Source organism: Catharus ustulatus, chromosome 3 (assembly GCF_009819885.2).
Source record: "Catharus ustulatus isolate bCatUst1 chromosome 3, bCatUst1.pri.v2, whole genome shotgun sequence".
Classification (NCBI taxonomy): domain Eukaryota; kingdom Metazoa; phylum Chordata; class Aves; order Passeriformes; family Turdidae; genus Catharus; species Catharus ustulatus.
Genome location: NC_046223.1, coordinates 9,466,164 through 9,490,897, shown reverse-complemented (window position 1 = coordinate 9,490,897; position 24,734 = coordinate 9,466,164). Strand labels below are relative to the sequence as shown.

At 40.7% G+C, this 24,734-nt stretch overlaps 2 protein-coding genes across 11 annotated transcripts in view; one reads left to right on the top strand and one right to left on the bottom strand.

Moving 5' to 3' along the window:
* PLEK (pleckstrin) overlaps positions 1 to 24,598 on the top strand; it is a 99,946-nt gene extending 75,348 nt beyond the window's left edge. For all 10 annotated transcript variants that reach the window (XM_033056104.2, XM_042779130.1, XM_042779133.1 and 7 more), the window contains 8 exons: positions 4,320 to 4,471; positions 5,116 to 5,239; positions 7,745 to 7,923; positions 10,686 to 11,074; positions 17,246 to 17,371; positions 18,584 to 18,630; positions 19,588 to 19,626; positions 23,731 to 24,598. In XM_033056104.2, coding sequence (XP_032911995.2) covers positions 4,320 to 4,471; positions 5,116 to 5,239; positions 7,745 to 7,923; positions 10,686 to 11,074; positions 17,246 to 17,371; positions 18,584 to 18,630; positions 19,588 to 19,626; positions 23,731 to 23,927 — 1,253 coding nt within the window. In that variant the 3' untranslated portion in view covers positions 23,928 to 24,598. The remainder of the gene's footprint in view (positions 1 to 4,319; positions 4,472 to 5,115; positions 5,240 to 7,744; positions 7,924 to 10,685; positions 11,075 to 17,245; positions 17,372 to 18,583; positions 18,631 to 19,587; positions 19,627 to 23,730) is intronic.
* FBXO48 (F-box protein 48) lies at positions 495 to 2,938 on the bottom strand. The gene is made up of 2 exons (XM_033056122.2): positions 2,326 to 2,938; positions 495 to 971 (listed from the first exon to the last, which is right to left on the bottom strand). Exons 1-2 carry the CDS (start codon positions 2,593 to 2,595, stop codon positions 810 to 812), a joined length of 432 nt encoding a protein of 143 aa, XP_032912013.1. The 5' UTR covers positions 2,596 to 2,938; the 3' UTR covers positions 495 to 809.
* Positions 24,599 to 24,734: the final 136 nt, after the last annotated feature.

Sequence of the window (24,734 nt, the reverse complement as noted above, 5' to 3'; positions counted from 1 at the left end):
AAATCTAAGTTTCTCAATGTGTTTTAACCTGACTATGTGAACATATCAAGTTGTGTTACCTCATAGGGTTACCTGACTTTGTTTAAAGTAGTCAAATTTTGCTCTACTCCTGATCATGCAAACAACTAACATGCATAGCTAATGGCTGAGAATCTGTTAGTTACCCGTCTACTTCCACCCTGGATCTGAGAGTCCTAATCCAAAAATTCCACAGCTGGGTAGTAGAAATTCAGCACTGCCAAGCACTAACACTTCTTGAGTGCAAGTTCAGATCCTTGTGCAAGTACGAGATCCTTGTGAGGATTTTGTCCCTAGAAATGGGTACTGGAAATGTTCAGGTGATTCTGAGGTGGTCACCTTGTTCCCTTTTTACCAGCATCTGGATTTGTCCCTTCCCCAGCCTTCCTTTATGGGCTCTCATGTGCTGCTGATAAAATAAAACCTCATGCCAAGAAGTCAAACACACTTTGGAGGTTTCTGGGGGTTGGTTTTTGGGGTTTTTTTAATATAAAAATCATCTCTTCCAAAACAAAAAGTGCAAACTGAAATTATAATCAGCGTATTTTTGACAGTGCAATTAAATTTATAAATATAAATACAACTGAATAGTTAATTGTCTTTAGAATTTTACATAAAATCAATACAGTAAACTGCAAATTAAAAAAAGATACCCATAACTTTTTTTTGAGACGCTTTCATCATAAATTTATTATCAGTCCAAAATAATTCAAAGTCATTTTCACAACTGCCGAACAGTGTGTATGCTATTGGCAAAAGCTGGTTGAGCTGCAAGAATCAGCACTGCTTTCTCATCTCTCAAGTTCTGCTTCCAAGATTTCTCCCCACGTGTCGACATCCATTGGATACATGCTTTTCTCTGGCAAGCTGAATTGTGAAGGAACGTTGCTGTATTTTCCACTAAGCCATTCTTGCTTCACTTTGCTTTTCCAGTAGTTTCTCAATAATGTAATCTAGTAGAAAAAAACATATAGTCAGATTTTGGAAAAGAACAAATTTAAACTGCATTCAATATAACTAAGTTTAGCACTAGAAGAGTAGTTTTAGAAAAAGGATTTGGAATGGGCCTTTGGATACCTACACATTAAGCCCAGGATGGTACAATGCTGCTGAGAAGCAGAACATGCTCAACTTCCGAATTTTCTGTTCCTGCCTCAATTCTTTAGTGGTCAAGATGAAAAACCCAAGCCAGGAATTCATCTTACTCCTTAAAAAAGGCACCTTTCACTTTCTCTTTACGTTGGAACCTTTATCTTTTGTTTGGAGGCTGGCTGGATTCTTCTCTTCTGCCAGTCTTTAGGAGATGTAAATGTAGACTTGGCATGTTTGTTGCTTCTATTTCAATTGCCCTGAGAAAACAGACAGTGCAGGGAGTTCTGGAAACTGCTGTGCAAGGATAGCAAGATGTATACACTGAAAGGGTAACCACTATCTGCTCATGGCCGTGTCTCACACTGCAGTAACTTTACTGAAATGTCAGAGAACAGTGGCTGCTTTTGTTTCTTTTGCAGCTGCTTCTCTACTTTCACCCTTCCAGTGTCCCCCTGCTCTTAAATACACCAATTAAAATAAGGTGGGAGATTACACTCTAGCTGGCCCAGAGTAATCTGTGGAACCAGCTATATGATCTACCTGATCAGGTCCTGATCTATCTCAGTTTCCAGCTGGATTCAACAGTGAGAAATCATTCAGCATGTTCTGGAACTGAACCTGCTGCAAACTCCTCAGTGCAGTCTGTGTGTGGGGAGATTTTCTAAACAGTTTATAAAAGCTCCTGCTGATTTCCTTTTCTATTCCCCACTTTTTTTTTTCCTCCTGAATGTGTGTCACCTGAGATATATTGAGATAGCAATATCCAGGATGACTTTTCAGGAAGTCATTCCTAACCAGCAGATCTATTTCCACATAACACTACCAAAGAGCTAATACTGCCTATCGAGGTTCTGTTATCTCCTCCCTGCCACCCCTATCTGCGGGAACGTGGACATTTGTCCCATGTTAGGGCTTGTGTAGGATGATGGTCAGCGCTCAGGCTGTGCGGGGCAGCAGGAGGACTAATGCTGAGCCGGACAGGCTGTGTCCTGTGTAGGAAAAGGGGGACAGCCTTGCTTTACCTCTCAGGGTATTTTACCAGATGTCCGTCTGCCGGGATGCGCTACCGAGCAACGCTGTCACCGCAGCTGCCCCCCGCCACAGCCGTCCGAAGGGTGCGCCGCGCTGATGTAATTTCCTTACACATTTCTATTGGCCCTCCTAGCAGCCTCGTTAATGTCACTACCAGTGTTCCGCCACTGGAGGTGGATTTACCTTCCAGGAATACCCGTTCCCTCGGTCGCAGTCGATCTCCCGCTGGCAGACGGCGCGCACGGCTAGGCAGTGGTGCCGCCACAGCCGCTCGTTGCTCTCGATGACGCGGTGCCAGCCCTTGCACGTCACTGACGCGTGACACAAGCTCTCCACATCTAGCCCACTGAAAATCCGGGAGCTGATCTCGGGAGGAAGGGCAGACACGAAGTCACCCAGCCCTCCTCTTCCTCCCTCGGCGCTGTCCTGGCCGGCAGCGCGCTTCGCGTCCATCCCCGCGGCCTCGGGGTGGGGAGGAGTCACCGCGGCCTCCGTGGGTGCGGGAGGCGGCCGCCGGCAGCGCTCTGGACTGGCTGCCTACCTGCTGCCATGTTCCCGTCGCCCGCCCGCTGCGAGGGTGCGCATGGGGTGCTGGCTTCGGGGCCAATTCCGCAGTGTAGGGAGCACGGAGGCAGTGGCGCCGCACGGCTCCGCGAAGCCGGACGTCACGGGCCGGCCACGCGTCATCAGGCGGCGGCGGATCCAGCCGGGTGCGGCACCACCTCTGTTCCTGTCCCGCCGGCTCCGGCACCCCCAAGCTGAGGCCGGCCCAGCCCCGCAGAGCCGTGGGCCCGAGGTAGCGACGCCAGCTCCCAGGGCCGGAGTGGTTCATGTCCGCAGCCGCGGGGTTTGAAGGGGAGTGCTGCAGCGCCGAGCTGGTTCTGCCGCGGGTGGAAGGGGCGGGGAAAGCTCGGCTCCAGCGGAGGGCAGCTAGAATGATTGGGAGTGCGAAGTATTTCTCGTAGTAGGAAAAGCTGGAGAAGTAGGGCCTGTTCAGCTTCGAGAAGAGGCGGCTGAGAGGTAACCTCATTCGCCAGTATAAATATCTAAAAGAAGAATGCCAAGAGGATGGACTAGGCTGTACCCAGTGGTGCAGAACAATAGGGCAAGAAGAAATGGGCAGACACTGAGGCACAGACGTTCCACCTGAATATAAGGAAAACTTCTCTATTGTGCAGTGGCTGCACATGGAACAGAGATTGCCCAGAGCAGTTTTGGAGTGTCCCTCAGTGGAGACATTCCAGAACCATCTGGATGCAATCCCATGTGTATCGTGTTCTGGGATGACCCTTCTTGAGCAGAGAAGTGAGGCCAGATGACCCACTGTGGTCCCATAGAACCTGATCCATCCTGGGGTTTTTGTAAGCCCCTGCAGAGCTGAAGGGGTCAGGACAGAGCTTAGCCCTTGGTGTTTCTCTTCATAGGGTGACAAAGAGGAAGTTCCACTGGTCAGTGTGCTGTCTCTGGAGTGCAGAAAGTTCTGGAAGGCTTGGCAGAAACTGACTCCCCAGTGCTTCTGTGCAGGCAATACTGCAGTGATTAGACTTGTTTTTCTCTTGTTATTTGTGCTGGTGAATTGAGTAGTGGAAAGGCAATGTGTTGAAGGAAAAACAGTTGCTGTTTGGGTGTGCTCCCATAACCTAAAACACCTTTAGATGTAGTTGCTCAGAACTGAGGCATTTGAAACTAGCACCTGAGTATTTAGTGTCACCTCAGTGCTGTAGGCTTGTAGCCTGCAGTGAGAACTTGTTGAGAAGTGCTTGACTCATTGGGCATCTGATCTTGAAAACTGCATCTTAAAATCATTGCTTGACTTTTAGGATAGGATAAAATTTTGGGGACTTATGCAGATTTACCATAAAGCAAATTCTAAGGTGCAATTTCAGCTTTCTAGAAGTTTTGTCATGTCAGCAACCAGTGTAAATTATGTACTTAAACCCCAAAACACCACAGTCATGGTCAGCAGTTACTACAGTCTCTTCTTCGAAACCCTTTAGGTGTGAAGTAAAAGAAAGGTGCATTTATTTCCTCTGCAAGTTGATGTAAGAGGATGTTGAGGGCAGTTTCAAACTGCATTTGTTAATGGCAAACATTCAGACCAGCTTTTGTGTTTGAGTCAAAAGTGCATGTTTATATTTGTAGTGTGTGAGTAGCTAAAATTGGTTTTGTTTTGTCAGAAAAAAATCAGGAGGGTAATGCAGAAGAAGCACCAGCTGTTCATGCTGTTGAGATGTCCTGTATACCATTGTTAATGGAACCAGCATGTTCCTGCTCTGAGGTCCAGGGAGCCACAAAAAAGAGGAATAATGATGCTGCTTCCAGACTTTCGGTGGGTGCCTAAGTTTTTAATGAAGTTTAATATTTGAAAGTACATGTTGGAAGTTAAGGAGGTGTTGTGTTTTCTATACAAATTAAATGTCAGCCTTTACTGTAGTTGAGATCTCTGGGGTGGACTGGCTCAGGAAATTCAAAATGATAGTGCTGTTTTCAGTAAATATGAATGTGGCTTTGCTGTATTTGCATTGTTTTTACAGAGTTTGTTTGCTTTCTGGAGAAATATATTGTAGGAATGCAAGAAAGACTTTTCATTTTGTGGGGTTTGGGTTGTTTTTTTTTTTTTCTTGGACAAATAGGCTTTTGTTAAACTTGCTCTTTCTGTTATGTCTACGTGTGGAAACTCTGTAGCAAGACAGTGGTAAAGCTCTTCTATGAATCTTTCAGTTTGTAGTCTTTTAGATATTTATTCCAAAGATAAAGAAGTTTTGTTTTGTTTTGTTTAGTTTTGTTCTGACTGCATGAATGTTGCTGAATGGGTGGAAACTGCAAAAAAAAGTAAAATATTTGAACAATGCTCCCCATACAAAAAGTAGGTGGTTACCCAGACTGCTTTTGAAGGGCATAACTGAGTAAAAACTGGACTAGTTTCCCCCCACTCTTCTGGATAGAGGCACTGAGCAATAAATATTGTTTCAGATTCCTCTTCCTGATGATAATGAAAGCAAGCAGTCAAAATCTATTCCAAGAAAGAGAGTACTTCCATCTTGGATGCTGGAAAGAGATCTGATGCAGAAGGTTTCCAAGCCTGTAATGACAGGAGGTAGGTTTGCAGTGTGATAATGATTGCATTCCAATATGAATTTCTGTGCTTTGATATAATTTTAAAAATTATAATGGTGGTGGTAGGAAGTATTAATTTGCTACTTCTATTTCCATGCTCTGTGTGGGGCAATTGACAAAGACTGACTTCTTTTGTTTCCTTTGTCATCAATCAAAGTGATAGAGCTCTTTTTCATAAGTTAATTTTCTTTCTGTTCTTTTTGGTTTTAATGCCAAACTCTCTTTGTACAGCTGAGCATTGGATATTCTGGAGCCCTTTCCTACAAACTTGCCTATTTTGTATGTACATTCTAGGTGGTTTCTGTCTCTTTAATTCCTAGCCTGCTCCACACTTAAGGGACTGATGTTTTGCCCTTCTAAATTTAGATTCTTAATTTCACAGGTTTTAAATGTAGAAGGGTTTGGGTGGTGTTGCATGTTAATTTTTTAATCATTACTGAATCAAACTTAGTTATTTAGTTGAAAGTTTATTCCTAGGAGGAGCAGTTCGTTACAGTCTGATAGTTTCTTACCAACATGAGGCTAAAATAGTGTTTCATTTCCTCCTGTTCTTGTGGGAAAAGAAATTGCTAGACGTGTCATGTACTGCTGCTGCTGCATATCAGCAGTGACAGCAGCAGATGGCTGTGTTCAGTCACTGTCAGTGGGACACATAAGGTGCCTGTGCATTGGCACAAGCTCAAGAAGATTTTCTAATATGTCTGACTTTGGTCTTGGGAGCTTCTAAAACTGCCATTAGACAATCTTTCTACTTGTAATTTATTGCCCTTGTGACTTGTATTGATGGAACAGGAGGGCTAAAGAATTGAGAGGAGGAGACATTCTGTCATTGTCTGTGCTGAATGAAGCACATCCCAACCTGTTTGCCCTTCTGTGAGGAGGTGTGAAGAGGTTTGGGTGCAAACTGTTGAGTTTCCTTTGCTGATCAGTCCAAGTGTATGAACTGGTGTGTGTGTCTGCTCCCCTGTGTGCTTTAGTGACTCTTTCTCCAGCTGCTGTTTCTGCTGAGATGCTATGATGAATTTGGCTGTTAATGCCAAGCAGCCCCACAGGAGTATGTTATGTAGTGTCTGGCCAGTTACTTCTTCTTTGTTGTTGTAAATACAGGTGTCTGTGTGCACTGAGGGGTAATTGTGGCTTTAAACAACTGGCTGTGTTGAGTCCTGTACTGGTGTGACACTTTTCTTATATTTCTGCTTTTGTTTTGTGTTTTTGGGGGAGTAGGGTTTGTTTATTTGTTTCTGTACCAGAACTGTAATGTTTGTTATATGTGTGAGTATAATGTTTATTTTGAAGACTGAACACTTTGATTGTTCCTATGTTGAGATTACGAGCTGAGTGGGTGAGCTGTATCTGAAGGCCTGACCTTGAGGGAACTGTGGGTACACACAAACATTATTGGAACTGTTTAAAAAGTCTTTTTCACAACTCTTGATGTTTCTCATGACATGTGCCCAGTGTTCTGCTTTAATGATTTCTAGTGTCAGCATTTCACTGAAAAAGTTGCATTCCAAAAGTGCAGTAATTTCATGATTATTAGCCGCACCATTTTGACTAAAGTTTCAGTCCCAACCCAGAAGTGCGGCTAGTAATCCGGTGCAGCCAATATATGAACGAAAATCTGAGGTCTCCCCTTACCTTGTACCGCGCTGGTCCTGTCCCGAGCAAAAATAGGTTGAAATCGATGATTTCCCATTGTTCCGACGATGAACCAATCAGAGAACTGCTTATTGCCTGCCTGTGGATGACGGTGTTACTGGCAGGGTGGGGGGTATTATCGGGGTGAGTTACCTCAGCATGGCTGCGGAGAGGAGACTAGCGTACGACGCTGAGTTTAAATTGAAAGCAACTGACTATGCAAAACGATATGGGAATAGACCTGCAGCTAGAGAATTCAAAATTAATTAATCTATGGTATGCAGATGGAGACAGCAAGAGGATGAACTTGGTCTTACAAGAAAGACAAAGGAGAGTTTCCACAGCAGATAAGCTTCGGCCACCTGCTCTTTGCTCAGAAATCCAGCACTGAAGTCTGTCTTCCAGCCCTGGCCACCTTGCTTTTCTGCTGGCGCGGATGAGCAGCTCCACTCAGAGCTTGGCCGCTCGCCTGCCTGCCTGCACGGCTGAGCGGCTGTTTAAAGGCAACACAGATCCGTTGGAAATGCTTGCAAAAAGACCACACTATTGTTCGTGTCTTTTTCCGCTTGTAAATAAAACTTGCAGGGTATGCTGCCGCAGCTCTTGTCTGTATCTTTTTTTGCTTGGAAATAATGTTTCCAAGGTCAGCACCTGCCAGTAAACCCCGCAATTCTGTTACTAACTGGCAACTTTGTGAAGGTTTGCTGCGAAAGAAAGTGTGGTTTATAATCTGGTGCAGCTCATACGTGAACAAAGACCTAAACCTTGCCGACATCCAGACGTGCGGCTTATAATCAGGTGTGGCTTGTAATCGTGAAATTACTGTACTCTTCTCCTTTTTTTTAAGATAGTAGGAAGCAAAAGGGCCAAAGATGGGCAGAAGGTCATACAGAGTCATTAAAATCAGAAGTACATGTGCAGCAGAGAAAAAGATCAGCTTCAGAAGAAACTATAGAGGATTTTGAAGGTGACGAGCAAGATCAAAGGAAAAGGAGCTGCCTTTCCATCCCTGTTCCTTTATCTCAGGTAACTTTTTGGCTCAGGGCAGAACCATGGTATCACAAAAAATGAGAACGTGGTTGGCAATGTCAGGTTGAAGGGTGGGTCTACAAGACAGCTTTTTGTTCTATGTGTTCTGCTCATGATTTGTTGTTTTGTAATACCAGTCTATTGGTTAGCTCTGTAGCAAGGATCATGGAATCCTCAAAGATTTGGTTTTCTGCATTTCCTTCAAAGGATCTGTGACTTGGGCCCCAAATATCACACAGAAGTACTAGACTTTGAGCTTTGCAGCAAGGAGTAGGAACATGTGGGCCAGAGCACTGCTTCTAGGAGTGGCTGGTGCATATGGTTTCTTTTTCTGGGAACCTTTGGGGCTAGGTGATGGTGTGATACTGATATAATGCGACACTGGGCTTTGCCCAAACTATTGCCATTCTAGTAGGTGAGGGTTTATGGTCGGATAAGGATGGTGTGTGGCTCAAAAACTGCTATGTTTCAAAAGAAAGTAGCATGGACTGTGCTTATGCCACCATCTCAAAATCTGAGTCAAAAATAGTAAAGGGGAAAAAAAAAGTATCCCAAAACACAAAATGACTTGTGAGTGAGTGATTTTTGACAACAGACCCTTTGGTCCAGCTTGTCCAGTGTCTCTGTGACCTCACAGTACATCTGCATTTACAGACAGTTAAATCCTTTCTGTTAACATCCTGCAAGTGGTGAAAAGAGAAGGATCCTTGCTAAAGACAAACAAAGCATATTCTGTTGAGAGCAAACTGAGGGTTTCACTGGCTTGTTTCCTTTAAGTGAACCACCTGGGGAGGTGTTTTTAATGTCTGGCATTAAAATTGCCTGGATGTGTTCTAGGATCTGATAAAATACTTAAGATGCTTCTGACACTGAAAATTATTGGGGTTTCAGTTTTATGGTTAATTGAAACAAACCATGCATGGAGAGCAAGTAGTATGAGTAGTAGTAGTTTTGGTATAACAGTGGTCCACTAGGTGCATTAATAGCAGCTGCTTAACTATTTTCTCTTTGCCAGGTTATAAAATGGTGTATATGTAATTAATTATTCCATTTTGCAATTTGGAAGCCTTGCTTATTTTCACCTAATAATTTCATAAATCATTTTAATCTCAATTACAGTTTAAGAAATTGCTTTCAGGATTTTGCAGACAAACTGGTATATTAGGGCAAACAAGAGTAATAGCCATAGAGAGCTCTGAAAGACTGTACTTTGGATATCGGAGCCTAAATCACGGTTCTGCTGTCATGTTTAATTGAGAAAATTGAATATCATGTCAATTGAAAAAATGTTCTGCAGGGAAGAAAGCAGAACTATCTGAATTGTTGTGTTTGGCAGCAACCACCAGAAGGTGCCAAGGCTCCACACATGCTGTCCCAGCATTGAGTACTGGTGTCTTTTGTTCACCCTGGATCACAGCCTGGAGTGTAGCTGCTCCTAATCAATGCAAACCTTCTGTCTCCTTATGTGCAATACAGACAGTGGGTTGAAATACATGGTAGAGAACTCACAAGTGGTGGTGGCAAATAGCAGTAATTTATGCTTTCTTTTGCAAAGGAAGGCTTATTTCTTAAGTTGCAGTTGATTGCTGAGCTGTGTTTTGGGAGTTGTCTTTGTCTTCTAGTTGAGTCACTAAATGTGCTTCTGTCAGGATCATCTGATATTAATGCTGACTTTGCCCTTTCTTAATCACGTTACTGCTCAAATACAATTGTCTCTGGTTTTGGATAACATTTTAAGAGACTTGCATTGAAAGGAACAAAATCAAATAGGAGTTCACTGGCTGATTTTCAAGCTCTGCCAAACACACCTGTGTAAACTAAGTACAAATTTACTGGAAGGGGAACATAGATTATAATCTGTAGAAAGCAGAGACCTTCGAATAGTTCTAGGATGTATCAAAGTAGTAGAGCCTTGAATATAGATAGGCTTCCAGATAATGTCTCAGTTGTCAGGACAGTGTTCTTTCCTCAGTTGTGTTGTATCTCATATTCTTTTTCTAAAGAACACATTTCTTATTTTAGATGTACATTTTTTTTCCAAAATTTAAAATGCAATTTGTGTTAAAACGGAAATATTTGCTAAATGGTGTCTATGACAGACTGTTATGATATAGAGCCATGAGCTGAAGCATTTTAAATGTATCAATGTAGGATCAGCCTCAGGCTATGTATCCTGAGTTCCCATATATCTTCTATATAGATAAATACATATATACTCTGTATATCTTGGTGCTTAAATTATTAAGAAATTCATTACATTAGTAAGTAATTCCTTAATAATTTAAATTGATTCTTGGGTAGGAGTCTACATTCTTCTACAGTCTACTACACCTTCACCTTCATCTTGTGTAATCCCCAAAAATTTTTCAGGAGCAGTGCTTTTAATTTTAAGTTAATTTAAACTAGTCCTTGGACTTTTTACAAACTGAGATGGTGAGAGAAGAGGTCATATTGTGAGGGAACTGAGGCTGAGGAAGGAAAGCAGTAGGATAAGTTTTTCTTTTAAGAGTGTGTGCTCTCTGTGTGTTTTCTGAACTTGAGGTTTTCATTCAGCAGCTCTGTTTAGTAGTGAACTTGAATTTGGGGAGTAGATGATTTTTAAGGTCTGGACTAGACAATCTTTCAAGGTGCTTTCTAACCTGGGCTGTTCTATAACTGATTTTAAAAGTAGGGATGATGAGACACAGGTTTACTTCAAAGCCTTTAATTCTGAGGAGTGTAAATTTCCAGGTTCTTCAAAGTGTAACCTTGTTCCACAGAATACATCTGGATTTCCTCTTGAGACTACCATGAGGCATATGGAAGGAAGTGGCAACACTGGAACAAAAGTCCCTGGAAGTTCTCTGGAAAAAAATGATAGGCAGCTGCATAGCAAATGGTCTAAAAGAGTTGGTCAGATCTCCAGTAAAGACAATAGAATTGAGGAAACAGAAAACAAAGAGCAGATTACTGGTTCTACAAGCCGACAAGCTCACTGGGGCAGGATTTCCCAATATTTTAGTGCCCAGGAAGGGAGTCTTGAGCCTGATACAAATCTGGACTACAACACTGAGATTTCTGATTCAACCAGAAGTGCAGATGCTTCAGAAAACTCCAAACAGATGCAGCATAAGAGGACACCTTGCATGTATGGAAGTGGCTGTTACAGGTAAAGCAAAATTAAAACAAGTTTGGGCTATCTTGTTATTCAGAAGTAATGTGTTAGCTGTGGAAGAGAAAACGTAAAGTTGTTACAAGCTTTGATTTGGAAAAAAATCTATTGGTGAAAAGGGGACTGATGAGAAACAAATGGCAGAACACTAATTTAAGAAGGATGAAAGGAGGAGTGAAGATGTCTTGCTAACTCCTAATACAACCCAAACAAGGGATGAAATACTTGACCAAATTAAAAGATTAAATGTTGCAGGAAACAAAATATAAAAGTCCATTATAAAAGGAAAAGAAATAAAAGACCTGTGTGTATGGTATGAGGTACTAGCAGGGAGAAGAGATGTAAAAAGTTCAAATGCCCAACACAGACCCTGTAGGTTTTTTTTACTAGCAGGTGAGACTTACATGAAAGATTACTGTGTTTATTGAAGTTACTGCCTGCTTTGTGATCTGAATGTTTAAAATACTCGCTGTTTGTCATCTGTAAATAATCAAGATTTTCTTTTATAACTTGATACTTCTGCAATTTTTTTAAGCTTTCAGTCACCCCTAGAAGCAGAACAAAGCATACTTAGAACTCATAGTTAACCCTAATCTGTACAGTCTTTGGAAATACTGCATGTGAGGAATAACTGTTATTTTTTTCTCCTCTTTTTCTCCCACTCATATCCTTTCAAGATGGAGGTGGTAGAAGATTTGTCATACAAATGTTTCAGAGACTTTCCAAAATTCCATGCTGGGTGCCTGGCCTCCTGCTAGTTCTTTCTGCCCAGTAAAGATCTGTGGTGTCCTGTGGTCTTATATATTGAAAGGAAGGCTGAAATCTAGAGGTGCTCTTGAGTCTAGAAAATGCCCAATGACCTGTGAACTACATTTAGGAGGAGGTTTTGATCTCTAGATAATCCCATGTACTTTGTAAATAGAAAAGACAAGGCTAATGCAGGAAAGAGCAGATCCTGTGGCTTTTTTTTATCTTTCCCTGAGGGGCTTCAGCAATAGTAAAAACAGTGAGTTTCGTTAGGAACCAAACAAGCAGTGACCCAGGTTCCTCTGTGTTTGGTGGGCCTGATGCTGAGAAAACTGTGTATATCATAATTCTAAAGCTGTTCTATTCATGAGCACGTCACATGTTGGTTTTCATGTGACTTTGACTTGCCTCATTTTTCTTCCCCTTAATGATTATGACAAAAGCATGTCTTATTAGACAGTTATTTTGATCCAGTAGCACAAATGCAGTTTTTTATTTGCTCCAGCTACTTTGAATTTTGCTGAGACAAGTTTTTCCCTGTATGGGTATTAAGGAGATTTAATGCTCTGATATGATGAAATATTCCTTACCTTTAGGATGGCAAATCTCAGGTGCTGGTAACAAGGAGCAGGAGTCTGTATGTGCACATTTCTTCCTGGGTGTCTTGATTGTGAAGCATTTGGCAGCAATACTTTTGGAAAGTATTGCTTTATAAAAAGAAAAGAATGTTCTGAAATAACAAATAGCAGTCTTACTTTGTCAGAGAGATTTGTAAATAGGGAGAATCAAAAATGTCAGCTTTGATCTTTAGGAAATATGAAACTCAACCTGTTTGCTTGCAGCAAAAAGAATGTGCTTTATAGTCTGTCTTTATATTTGCTTTTAAAATTCAAGGCCCATAAGTAGTTGTTTCTGCATGGTGGCGAAAGTGTGTTAGAGCAAACATCAAATGTTAGTTCTCGTTATTTGACTACATTTCTATTAGCCTGTCGTAAACATTCAGGAAGTAAATTTGTAACCCATAGTTCACTTTCTTCATTTATGAATTTGAAAACACTGCTTTTGAAAGAGTCAAATTTGATGCATTCCTCTTGCCCAACGCAGTCTTCTTGCCATCTTCCTTCAGTGTCGCTTTCTGAGGTGGCAAAATTCAAAGGAACTGCAGTTATCATTAGGAGACAAAGTGCTCTGTGTATGTTGTAGCTGCGTGTATTTGTTGTTGAGGAGCTCGCCCTCTGAATACTGTCAAATATTCTTGTCTGCGGCTTGCTTTTTGAAGTTAGTAGAATAGGGAATTAAAATAAATCTACCACCACCACCACCCTTTTTAAGGGCCACCACAGAAGAAGTATAGTAGACCTGAACTCTCATCTCTGAAACTGGAACTCACAATCTTTCTTCCACAATTGAATCCTTTTGCCATAGCCTGGAGTTTTCTGCTGACTGGGTGTATGAAAATCTCTCCCAGAACTGTCTCAGCTCAAAAAACATTTGTATTTGTTTGTGGGTTCTTCTGAATACTTTGCTGTTTGTTTCTTTGTTTGTTTATATGAAAATACAGTAATTTCACGATTATAAGCCACACCATTTTGACTAAAATTTTGGTCTGAACCCGAAGTGCGGCTTATAATCAGGTGCGACTTATATATGAACAAAGAATGAAAAGTTGCTGTTTTAGTTTGGAGGACAGGTGTCTGCTGAGAAAGACAGGAGCTTCTCTTTGAAATGGAGAATGTAAACCCCCTCCCTCCAAATTATTATAATTTTGAAATCAAGGGGCTTTCAGGCAAAGATATGGGAATTAGGAATAACAGTTCTTTTCTAAGGAAATTAAAATAGAAATAGAGTACTTCAAAGAAACAAACTCCAAACCCTGACAAAGTCAGAGTACAACCTGACACCCTGTCAGGCAGGGTGTTAGTAGCAGTCCCAACATGGTGGTTGCAGTCGTCCTACAGTGACAGATGTGATTCAGTTGAAGCAGTGCCCCTGTACAAGGTGCAGTTTCCCTCTAAAGGTCCAGTGGTGATGTGGAGAAATCCAGTTTTCCTCTGGAGTCCAGTGGAGAAAGGGGCTAGCTTAGTGTCCCAAAACCTCTGTTTTTATTTTGGTAAGAAATGTTGGGCTTTTCCCCCCAGCTGGAGCAACTCCCAATGGGATGAAGTAATTTTATCAGTCACACAGTGGGACTCAATGGGCTATTAGCAGAAAATGACTCGCTGGAGGAAGGATGGGTTGTGAAAAGATAAAGAACACTGCCCTGCCTGGTTTCAATGGATGGCTCATTAGCAGAATGTCTCCTGTGTAGATAAGGATCACTGCCCCCACCCTCAACAGTTGTGATAGAATAGATACCTTTTATCACGCTCTGTATTGTAACATGCGGCTTATAATCAGGTGCATCTTATGTATGGACAAAGAAGGAAAAGTTGCTGACACCCGAAGTGTGGCTTATAATCAGGTGCAGCTTGTAATCATGAAATTACTGTAAGTATTTTGCCTTTCAGTCTAAGCTTGTAAATCGAGCAGCTAAAGACCTGCATCTGTCTTTTTTTTAAGTCCTGTCTCTTATATTTTAATTAAGAAATAAAATATGGAACTTACAAACATATTATGTGCAGTCATGGCATATCTTCAGGCTGAATTTTGTCATTTTATAAGCAGTGCTGGTAATTCATTACATTTTCACTAGGAGGTTCTTTCAGTAGCTGAAGAAATAAGCCCATGAGATGGCAAGGGGTCTTCTGCATGGGATTGTGAGGAGGGGATTGTGAACTGGCCAGTGAAATTTGCGTTATAAAAAGTTTTTAAAGGTGCTTTTGATAGCTACACAGATGAATAACTGTCTTAAATATTTTACTGAGCAATACTCAACTTTTGCTTGAGGATGATTGCATAGATTCCAGAGAAGTTTTGAAGTTTTATTTGCCTGTTTTTGTTTGCATAGTTTCCTGCATCATGAAATGTTGAGTACATAAATTTAGAACTTCTGTGAAAGCAAAGCTGCAGTAACTGTGTCAGTATGTTTATATGAAGGTAGTAGTCATAAAACCCTCTTAATTAAAGTAGGCTTTTAATCGGTTACTTTTCATTCTAGTAAAGCCTAATGATTTTGTTTTGATCAAATGAATTAACACATTCCTGTGCACTGGGGCTTTGTTGTGAAACAGTAAGCTTTGGAGTGCAACTTACAGTGTGATAGATGTGCTCCTGTAACTCAAATATCTTATGTCTACAAATAAATATTATAAAACCCCAAATGAAACCTTTAAGGAAGAAGCCTTACAGTTTTTCTGTAAAAAGGAAAACGTTTGCTTATTAGCTATGCACTTCTCTGCTTCCTTTAATTTTGCAGGGTATTGTTGCACTACACATAGTAAGTATAAATTAGCCAGGTTAAGCTAAGATTAAATAGGATGTTTCTACTGAGATCTGAGGTAGGACATGTTCAAGAGATAGGACATGCTTGGGGTGCACCACAGGTAATGTATAATTTGAGGAGCATCGTCTACTAGCCAAAAGACTCCTGAAGTCTAGTGACATGGATTTGTGCATCACAACTCTTTCATTGCTCTTCCTCCTTTCCCCCATACTTCTTTTTCTTTTTTTTCCCCCCCTCCTTCAATAATGGCTGTTTGGTGTTGTCAGAGTAGGTCTTGAAGGAACATTTTAAAGGGAAATGTATATCTCCTAAAATACAATAAATTGATAGCTGTTATTCCTTCTTTCCTTGGCAACTATGATGCTGTATGTATCTTGATGTAGGAATAAGGATTAAAATTACTTCAAAGAACATCAGCTGCTGCTGTATCCCTTTCAGAAGACAAATAGTATTTCATGTGACTGAGAATTCTTGCTATTACCGCAAGTATGTTAGCTCTGTGCATTAAAAAAACAAAGCAAATGGCCTCTAAATGATTTGGTCTCATCCCATTTATTTTGAATGGAGAAAGAAGCAGGCAACCAGTCTGAATCTGTCACAAGTGATGTTTCATGAGAATTTGTTATAGAATAAAAGACTGCAACCTTGCAATATTTTCTAGCGAAATGCTATTCAATTATCCTACAGTATGCAGCAGCAACAAAAGACCAGGACAAGAAATCCTATCACCTCTGTAAGTAGATCTGAGGGATACTGGATCTTTCATAAGTGGCTTATAGAAGAGTTTATCTGTAGCTTGCTTTTGTACTTTCCTGAGTGAAAGATAAATGGCATTTAAAGAATTAATACTAAATGTCTGATATTTTATGAATGCTAAAAGGAGGCCTGAATGGCCAGCAGAGCTCACAGTGTTTAAGTCATCATTTTGTAAAAGCTATACAAATGTTCTTTTGTTATGGTGGTAGTTGAAATGCTAAAATGAATATTGACTCTCCTCTATGAAGTTCAGAAGACGTACTTGTGAATTTAAAGGAGTTTCTCTGATCAGTGAGGAAGTTGCTGTGTATGGAGGTGGCTGCACACGTCCTTGGTGTGTTCCATACTTGCTTCTAAATGCAGCTGTAGCTAGTCTAAGTTAAAGCAGTAAGTCCTCTGTAGCTGAAAGTTGTTATTCCTCCTGCCTGAGGCAGGCAGCTCACTTTTCACAATTCGCAGAAACACACTAGAGATTAAGTACTTCGGGATAACTGAGGTAATCACTAAAGTATTTTGTAGATGTCTTTTGGAAAATAATTTATTTTAAAATCTCACATTTCTTGCTTCTCAATATTATGCTTGGAAAAAAAAGCCTCTGAGAGATTATAGGAGAAAAGTAGATTTGCTTTTGCTGCTAGTATGTTAATTTTGATGTAATTTTTTGTAGTATGCTTTGATCTGTCGCATGAATTTCTCCTGAAGTCAGAACTGTATTGTTTTTAACTCCACTTAAAACAGTTGTAGAAAGAAGAAGACTATTAAGTGATGTTTATGACTAGAGAGTGGTGTGTGTACAAAACTCTTGCCTAGAAGTGGTAGAAATGTTCTTTCGGTGATGCATAAATTTGTGTTCCCTACTTGTTCACCTCAGATTCAAGCGTTGTAGAACAAGAAGTTGTGGATGATGGTCTTGTGCTGTCCTCACTAACACTGGTGTGACTCAACTACAATATGGAGTTGTTAATGTCTTATGCTACAACTTAATGTCAGCATGCTATTTAGTAATTCAAATAATACCTTTTGTGTATGTGTTGGAGTCTGAAACTTAAAGCTGATGGGAAGTAGAAAAATTCCTGGTTTAACTTCTGTTGCAGCAGGTGCTAAGACAAAATTTCTTCTATTGTCCTGAAACTAGGTCATACATTCTGCATCAAGTTAAACATTAAAAGCTCCTCTTCATGTAACCACACAAAAATGAGCTGTCAATGATTCAGTAACACATTTTATGTATGTCCTCTTCTTGTATTGAAGAGTCAGTTTCAGTGTATATTTGTCTTTTGTAGGAAGAATCCCATTCATTTCCAACAGTTCAGTCATCCTAATGATGATGGATATCATGACATGGCGATGGTGGCTAAGGATGACAATGACAACCGACCGGAGTGCCCTTATGGAACGGCTTGTTATAGGTGAGAAACACTGTGCAAAGTGGGTTTTCTTGTTTACAGATAAAGAATGTTCTCCCGTGCAGTTGCAGAATGACAGTAGAACAATGACTAATTCTTGATGTTAACTGTGACTGTAGCCTTCTGAAATTTACTGCGGTCAGACTGCCATCCCTAAAGCACCCAAGTCTGTGCATATTTTTAACATTGACACAGTAAAAATCACTATTTTGGTAATGGCATCAACTGTCAGGGATGAAAACTTGACTTCAAAGAGCCCATTCAGTGGTCTGGAGCTCACCACTGTCTGTATCTCTTTTCAGCATTCAGTAAATTGTTCTTTTATATAAACAATTTGTTGTTACATGTTTTTCTTTGTATATGACTTTTTGTTTAAAATTTAAGAATGTATTTGTTGGGATTTTGTACAAGAACTATTTTAATCAGTAATTGATATGTTACAAAGCATAATTGAGGTAACAGCAATAAAATCCAGTTTATGGCTGCTGTTTTTTTTAAGCACTGTTGATTTTCTTCAAAATATTGTTTTTCATTATTTAGGTTTTACATATTTATCAAACTGTATAATTATCACAATGGACAAGAAGATATATTTTGAGGCAATAGCATTTCTATGGGAGCATATTGAAACTGCTGGCTACTGTTAAAGATTGTTTCCATACAGAAACATTTTCTCCTGAAAAGTGTGGCTGTCCTAAAAAGCGTAGTCTCCATGAAATGTAACAAAATGAAGACAGCTCTTAGGAAAAAAACTTGGTGATAATCAGCTAATGGAGAAATAGTGCCTCTCTTAAAAACACCTATGAGATGAATTTCCCATCTCCGGTTGAGCGATATAGGCTTGTATCAGTAATTAAATTGACAACATACTTTTCAGGAGTACAATGGATACTTTTTCTAAACCCTAAACTGCCTCTCCTTTCAGATAAGACAGCCTCTGTATTGCATTAGTTGATAATTTCTTAATCTGTCTTTCATTCTTCGGGGATAGAGGAAAGGAGGCACCCACGAAAGGTTGATCATTCTTTTGATGAAGCAACGGATACAATTTGAAGGGGGTTTGTGTTAATTTTGTTGTCATTATCTGTTGGTTATTACTTAACTGATCAAAATGCTGTGCCTTGAAAATTGTACATAAAATACCAGGTAATTCTGCACTTTCTAAATGTGGAACAAGGTGATGGAATCAAGGTTTTACTGTTTTCTTCTTTGCAGGAAGAACCCCCAGCACAAGCTGGAATACAAGCACAGTGCAGCTCCAGGTGGGCCAATTTATCAGTATTACAGAATCATAGAAGATTCTGAATTGGAAGAGACTCACAAGGACCATTAAGTCCATCTCAATAAAATGCTTTAATCTCCCTTTAGGGAATAAAGTTGCATTTATAGCTCCATATGTATTAGGATTATTTTTTTTTGTTTTTTTTTAAATCAGAAATTCTCAGATAAGATACAATTTTCTGATTCTCTAAACAAAATACTGCAACCATATCTGTTGTCTTTTTGTGTTGGGTTTTTTTACCAGTGATTTTCTTACTGTGAAAACTAATTTTTGCATTTATGTTCTTTTGAGGCCTTCTTGAGGCCGGGAGGGAATATAACTAAGACTGAATTAGAGTTCCTAATGTCACACTTCATAGCCTTTTTATATTCCAGTAATCTGATTTGGGGAAAAAACACAGGGAAATGTGCTGTTTACGTTTGTCTGCTCTTGAAGAATTGAAAGAGGTGCTTCTTTGGTTCATTTTCCTTGGATGCTTTCTCTTGATTATTGGATTCGAATTTTTCCACATGAAATCCCAATGCAATAAACAGTAGTTTAGAGCAGAGCACTTATGAAAATGTCATGATAATGCATTTTACTTTGAAGATTCAGGTCTATGACATTATTAAGAAAGAATAGCATTTATGGAAACAGTAGAGTAAAATATTTAAATGCCCTAAAATATTCCAATTTCCTGCTTTAAAACTTCTAGTCAGAATCGATCTACAGATGGCAGGGGTAATAATTTGAAGAATAGTTTATCTGGGTAATCTCTTGGGAATGAGTTAAGACAAAAATGGTGTTTTGGGGGCATCATAGTAGCTTTTATACCTGTAAGTACAGCACAACCATTTCAGCATTTGTTTAATAGGTCAGTTTTCTGTTGTAGCAGCTCTAATAATACCCCTTATGGCAAGGTTCCCTCTGTCTTGACTGACAACTTCCCTTTCTTTAGTAACTGGAAGAGGAACACAACAACGAACTTCGAGGAATGGTGAGTGTATTCTAAAATTATGAGTGGGCACATCAAGCTGTGACACAGTTGGTCTGCTGTGGCTCTTTTGGCATTTAATAGTGCTAGAGATGCTGGATAATACTTAGCTGAGGAGAAAGTAGTCATTATTTTAGTAAAATCCTTCTTGTTTTCTTACAAGTGATAGTGCTTCAGTTGAATTTGTGCTAGTCTTCCTGGATAATGATACCTGTATTTCCCTAGAAGCAGACAAGAAAACAAACATATTTTAAGGAGAGACATATATGGCTAAATGGAGTCATCCATCTTCAGTCCTTACACAGCAGCCATAATAGGATGAAAGGAATTTTATCTAGTATTTCATGCACAGCTAGTTAAGGTTACCTTGTAAGGAGTGATTGCTCCTGCAGCATGGACATACTCCCTCTGCATTGCATTGACCTTTAAATAACTTTCAGGTCATAATCTGTTCATGTGCTGATGAACTTGCTTACTCTTACATTGAGGTATTGATGTTTCAGGGCTTGTTAGGATCAAAGTTTAGAAGTTTATGTATGTTGTGAGCTTGTAGACTCACGTTTTAAACCTGCTTAGGACTGCTTCCAGGGTTCTTTTGTGTCTCATCTTCCAAATGTGAAGCTTCCTATGCTTTCTAAAATTAAAAGTGAACTTTAAAGAGCAATCTGAAAATCTGATGCTGTGCAGTCTTCACTTTCAGTGGCCAGAGTAAGGTAGAAGGGTGTGGAACTGCTGCATTTTAAGTGGGAGTGGGAATGGGCTTGTCTTCTTTGAAATCACCAAAGAGTGGCTGGGAATATCCTAAAGAAATCTTCAAAACGGATCTGCTTTCTACAGAAAAGAAATAAAAGTGCCAATAGCTGTAGTTAACTAGGCAAAGTGTTTTGGCCTCCATTTCTGTTGTGGGTGAATGCAGGAGGTTGTTTTAAACTTCCCACTGAGAAATTTCTTTGCCATACCATTTCCTTATAAAGTATGTGTGCACTTTGGCTATCACCAACTATTTGCTATACTTATATCTGTGCATCAGCATATTCTGAGGCATGTTTGTTACCTGTGTGCTTGAGTGCATCCTGTACGACAACTACCAGCCCCATCTTGGTCAGAGGTCCGTGGTAGAAATGTGTGTTACAGCATTGAGGCATGCACTGAGTGGTGAAGATTTTAGAGTGAAGAAGGCTGGGCTGTGTGCATATCTAAAAGTCTAAATATATCCTTGAAGGTTTTAAATTGTAGCTGTGCCTCTCATGATCCTCATCCAAATAGTAGGTCCTTTGTGTGCAGCTGATGGTCAGGGAGGAGTGACTCTGAAGGAAGAAGTGCTGCGCTTGTATCATGTAAAACTTGCACACAGAAGTGAAATTCAATCAGTCAAATTCAACTTTTCTTACTAAGAACAAACTGGAGAATAATTGATATTCTGCACACATGGGAAAGAAGGGAATTAATTTATTAAGTTCTGTTTATACTTACAGTAATTTCACGACTATAACATGCACCCTTTTGACTAAAATTTTCACCCAAACCCAGAAGTGCGCCTTATAGTCCGGTGCGCCTTATATATGGGCAAAAGTTCGGAAATTTGCCAACCTGGAAGTGTGAGCTGTGAGCCGCAGGGGGAACCGGCAGGGCCGTGGCTGCCAGGTGGAGGCGGGGCCATGGGGCTGCAGCTGCCGGGCGGAGGTGGGGCCGCTGCTGCCGGGTGCAGGTGGGGCTGCGGCTGCCGGGTGCAGGGGGGCCCAGGGGCCCGCGCGCCCCTCCTGCCGGGTACAGGCGGGCCCAGGGCCCCATGGCTGCCGGATAGAGGCGGGCCCGCGGCACCCCGACAGGCATGCCCTGGCCCCTTGGAGGTGGCACTGAGTGGTGGCAGGCGTGCCCTGGACCCAGGGAGGCGGCGCTGAGCAGCAGCAGGCATAGCCCGGACCTGGGGACGCGGCACGGAGCGGCGGCGTGCATAGCCCGCCCCGGGGAGGTAGCACGGAGCGACAGCACACATGCCCCGGCCCCGCGGGGTACAGGTGGGCCTGGGGGCCCATGGCTGCCGGGTTGAGGCGGGGCCTCGGCCAGTAACCGCGCGGGGGATCTGGGAGCGGTTCCTCGCTGCAAAAAAAAAGTGCACCTTATAGTCCGGTGCGCCTTATATAATGTACAAAGTTGCGAAGTTTGCCGAATCCCGGAGGTGTGCCTTATAGTCTGGCGCACTTTATGGTCGTGAAATTACTGTACTATTTAATTTTTTCTAATATCTTGTTGATTGGCTTATTTAGCTCTGTGGAGGGCAAACTTTATAAAAGGTAATGCTTAGCAAGTTCACACCTGAACCCGTCATACCACGTCCTGCAGGGTCAGACAGACAGTAAGGGCTCCATTAATCTTATTTTGTCATATTTGGCACAACTGCACTGTTAGATACAGCAAGATTGAATTCCCTACAAGTGTATTTAAATCGCATCAGCCAAGAGAAGAGGGGAGCCCTCCACATGACAGTTAACATGTTTAGCTCTTAGTCTAATTGCTACCCGAATTGCTTGTAGAGAATGTTGTGAAAAATAATCTGAGGCAAATTACTGGGGAATAGTTGCAGGGAAGGAACTGAAAAAAAAATTTAGAGTTATGCTGTCATTAAAATGTCACTACTGAATGACTTCTCTAGGTTGTTGCTACTGAGATAAATAATACCCTGTAACTATGGAATATGCAGGATTGTCATACAAACTTTTGTGTAGGTCTTCTAGCAAGCTGATCAGTTCACTTCATAAAAAAACAGTCAGTTTTCTCCCACATCAAGGAGATATTTTCATAGAAAGTTTCAAGGTCATCTTTATAGATAGGCTACTAGAGAAAAGGCAAAATTGAACTTAATCATCAGCTTTAGGGACTGTAGGGCTGAATTAAACTACAGCGGAAATAAGTGGAGAGAAAAGGCATAAAAGGAAGTGTATTACTCACTGCTAAAATCAAAGCATTGATGTATGGGGAGGAAGACTGTATTATGCACTTCCTATATTTATAAGATGAACATGAAAGCCATCAATATTTTCCAGAATTCCTGCTTCTGTTGTAAAATACCATGTGCTGTGAAAATGACAAAGGGTTTTTCTTTGATAAGCAGCACTTGGCCTTAATATTCTCATAACCTCAGTGTGAGAAGGAGGATTTTGTTCTTACCTTATTCAGCATCTTCATTTTGACCTCTCCCCTCTAAGACATAATTAATTCTGCAAGGACTATAGTCAGTGATTCTGCTTAGAAATTTTGCTGGTTATGGGCTAACATGGTGTCTTGGTTTGAGACAAATTGGGAAAAACATCCTGAAATGAGTGTGTCCTCCCAGTAATGGCATGATTAATTTCCTCTGAGTCTGTTAAACAGTAAGCCAGCAAGTATAAAAAGGAAGGTAATTCTGGAACAGAAAAGTGTGACTGATAGAGGCTGTAGTCTGGCTACATGAGGTACTGGTGGTGGTGTGCCTGGAGCTCTTAATTAAGGTTTCAAGAGTTTGCTGAGAAGTGCTTATGATTAATTTGAAGAGTTAGGATTTGGGCTGTGGTCTGTAGCTGAAGAAAAAATACATATTCATCATTTTATATGAAACCTGGTGACAACTGCTCAACAGATAAGTTAGCTAAACCGGTATAATTGAATGGTTATTTCTAGATAAGGTAAGAATGAAAAAAATGGGAGGGTGGGAGGAAGAGGAATGAACATGATTTTACTCAGAGATGTGACTTATGGACAGAATAAAACATGATTGGAATATTATCAGGCCATGGCTAGTTAGGAATTTTGGACATTGAAGAAAAGAGGTGTCACAGATGTTGAGAGCCAGTCTTAAACACATCTTCCTAAGACTAAGAATATAAAGGATGGGTGGATGGATGGATGGATGGATGGATGGATGGATGGATGGATGGATGGATGGATGGAAACAGAAAATCTAGGGTCAGAGTAGGCATCTAGGAGTAGCTAGAGGCTTAACTGGAAGACAGATGTGTTGTTTAGATGATTCTTTCTTTTGAGGAGGGATGCTTAATTGTGTGGGCTCTGGGAGGGATCTTGAGCTCTACATTTATTAGTCATGAATACATGACATTTTTGTCCCTACAGGAAAAAGCACTGTGGAGAAAGACAGTGTCAATGATGGTGAAGCCAATCACAGCTTTATAGATGATGACGAGGAGGACGAGGAGTGCGAACCTACTGATGAAGACTCGGACTGGGAACCAAGTTCAGAAGAAAAGGATAATGAAGATGCTGAGACACCTGTGCAAAAAACACGTAGATTTGTTAGGATCAAAAAATAGCCGCTCAGAACAGCTATGAATGTCCAGTGTGGTTGTGTTAAAACATGGTTGCACAAACGAGAGGAATTGTTTGAAATTTTTTTTTCTCCATGATGTAGGCACTACAGGAAGGTAATAATGGGTGTGCGGGAATTCTGCAATACCTTTCTTGTCCATATGTATTATTTTGGGGCTGGTATAGTGTTTTATTAAGTCGTGGACCCAGAGGATAGAGTTCTGAACATTTTTGGTTGTTTTTTCTTTTTCTCTCTCTCTTTTTTTTTTCTTCTTGCAAAGCCAGTGGTATCTTGTATTTTGAAATACAGTTTCAAAGATTGCTAAAGCGTCATCTTCCTGTGCTTGAAAGAAATATTGCAGGTAGGAATGCCTAAGCCATTTCTGTTGTTGAGTTAGTGGAGTTTTAAACTTTATTATTCTATCCCCATCTTTCCCAGGTGGTGTTTTTCTGGTTCTCTTCAGGTACAGTAGTTAAATACAGGTTGTCTAAATCACTTGAGAACAGGATCTCAGTGTATTGAACCACTTGATTGTCTCAACAACAATTATAGTGTTATTTGCTCTAATTACAACAGTACCTCTTTCTGTGTACATCACTGGAATTTTGTCCAGTTCTCAGCAAAGTCTTGATGACTGTATTTTTGCATAATTAAACTTGTAACATACAGTGGGAAGAGTGTGTAACTGTGTCTGTGATTTCTAAAGACATTGTTGGAAGATCTTGCCTTCAGTGTTTTCATCATTCCCTTGAACTTCCTAGAAAGCAAGTTGAAAGGTTTTACTATATTTTGGGACAGATGACTGTGAATT

Bases quoted from the DNA above. Each gene is read 5' to 3' on its own strand.
- FBXO48 (XM_033056122.2), bottom strand. From the start codon at position 2,595: ATGGACGCGAAGCGCGCTGCCGGCCAGGACAGCGCCGAGGGAGGAAGA. The intron at 972-2,325 runs GTAAATCCACCT...TTTTTCTACTAG, and splicing joins GGAACGGGTATTCCTGGAAG to ATTACATTATTGAGAAACTA.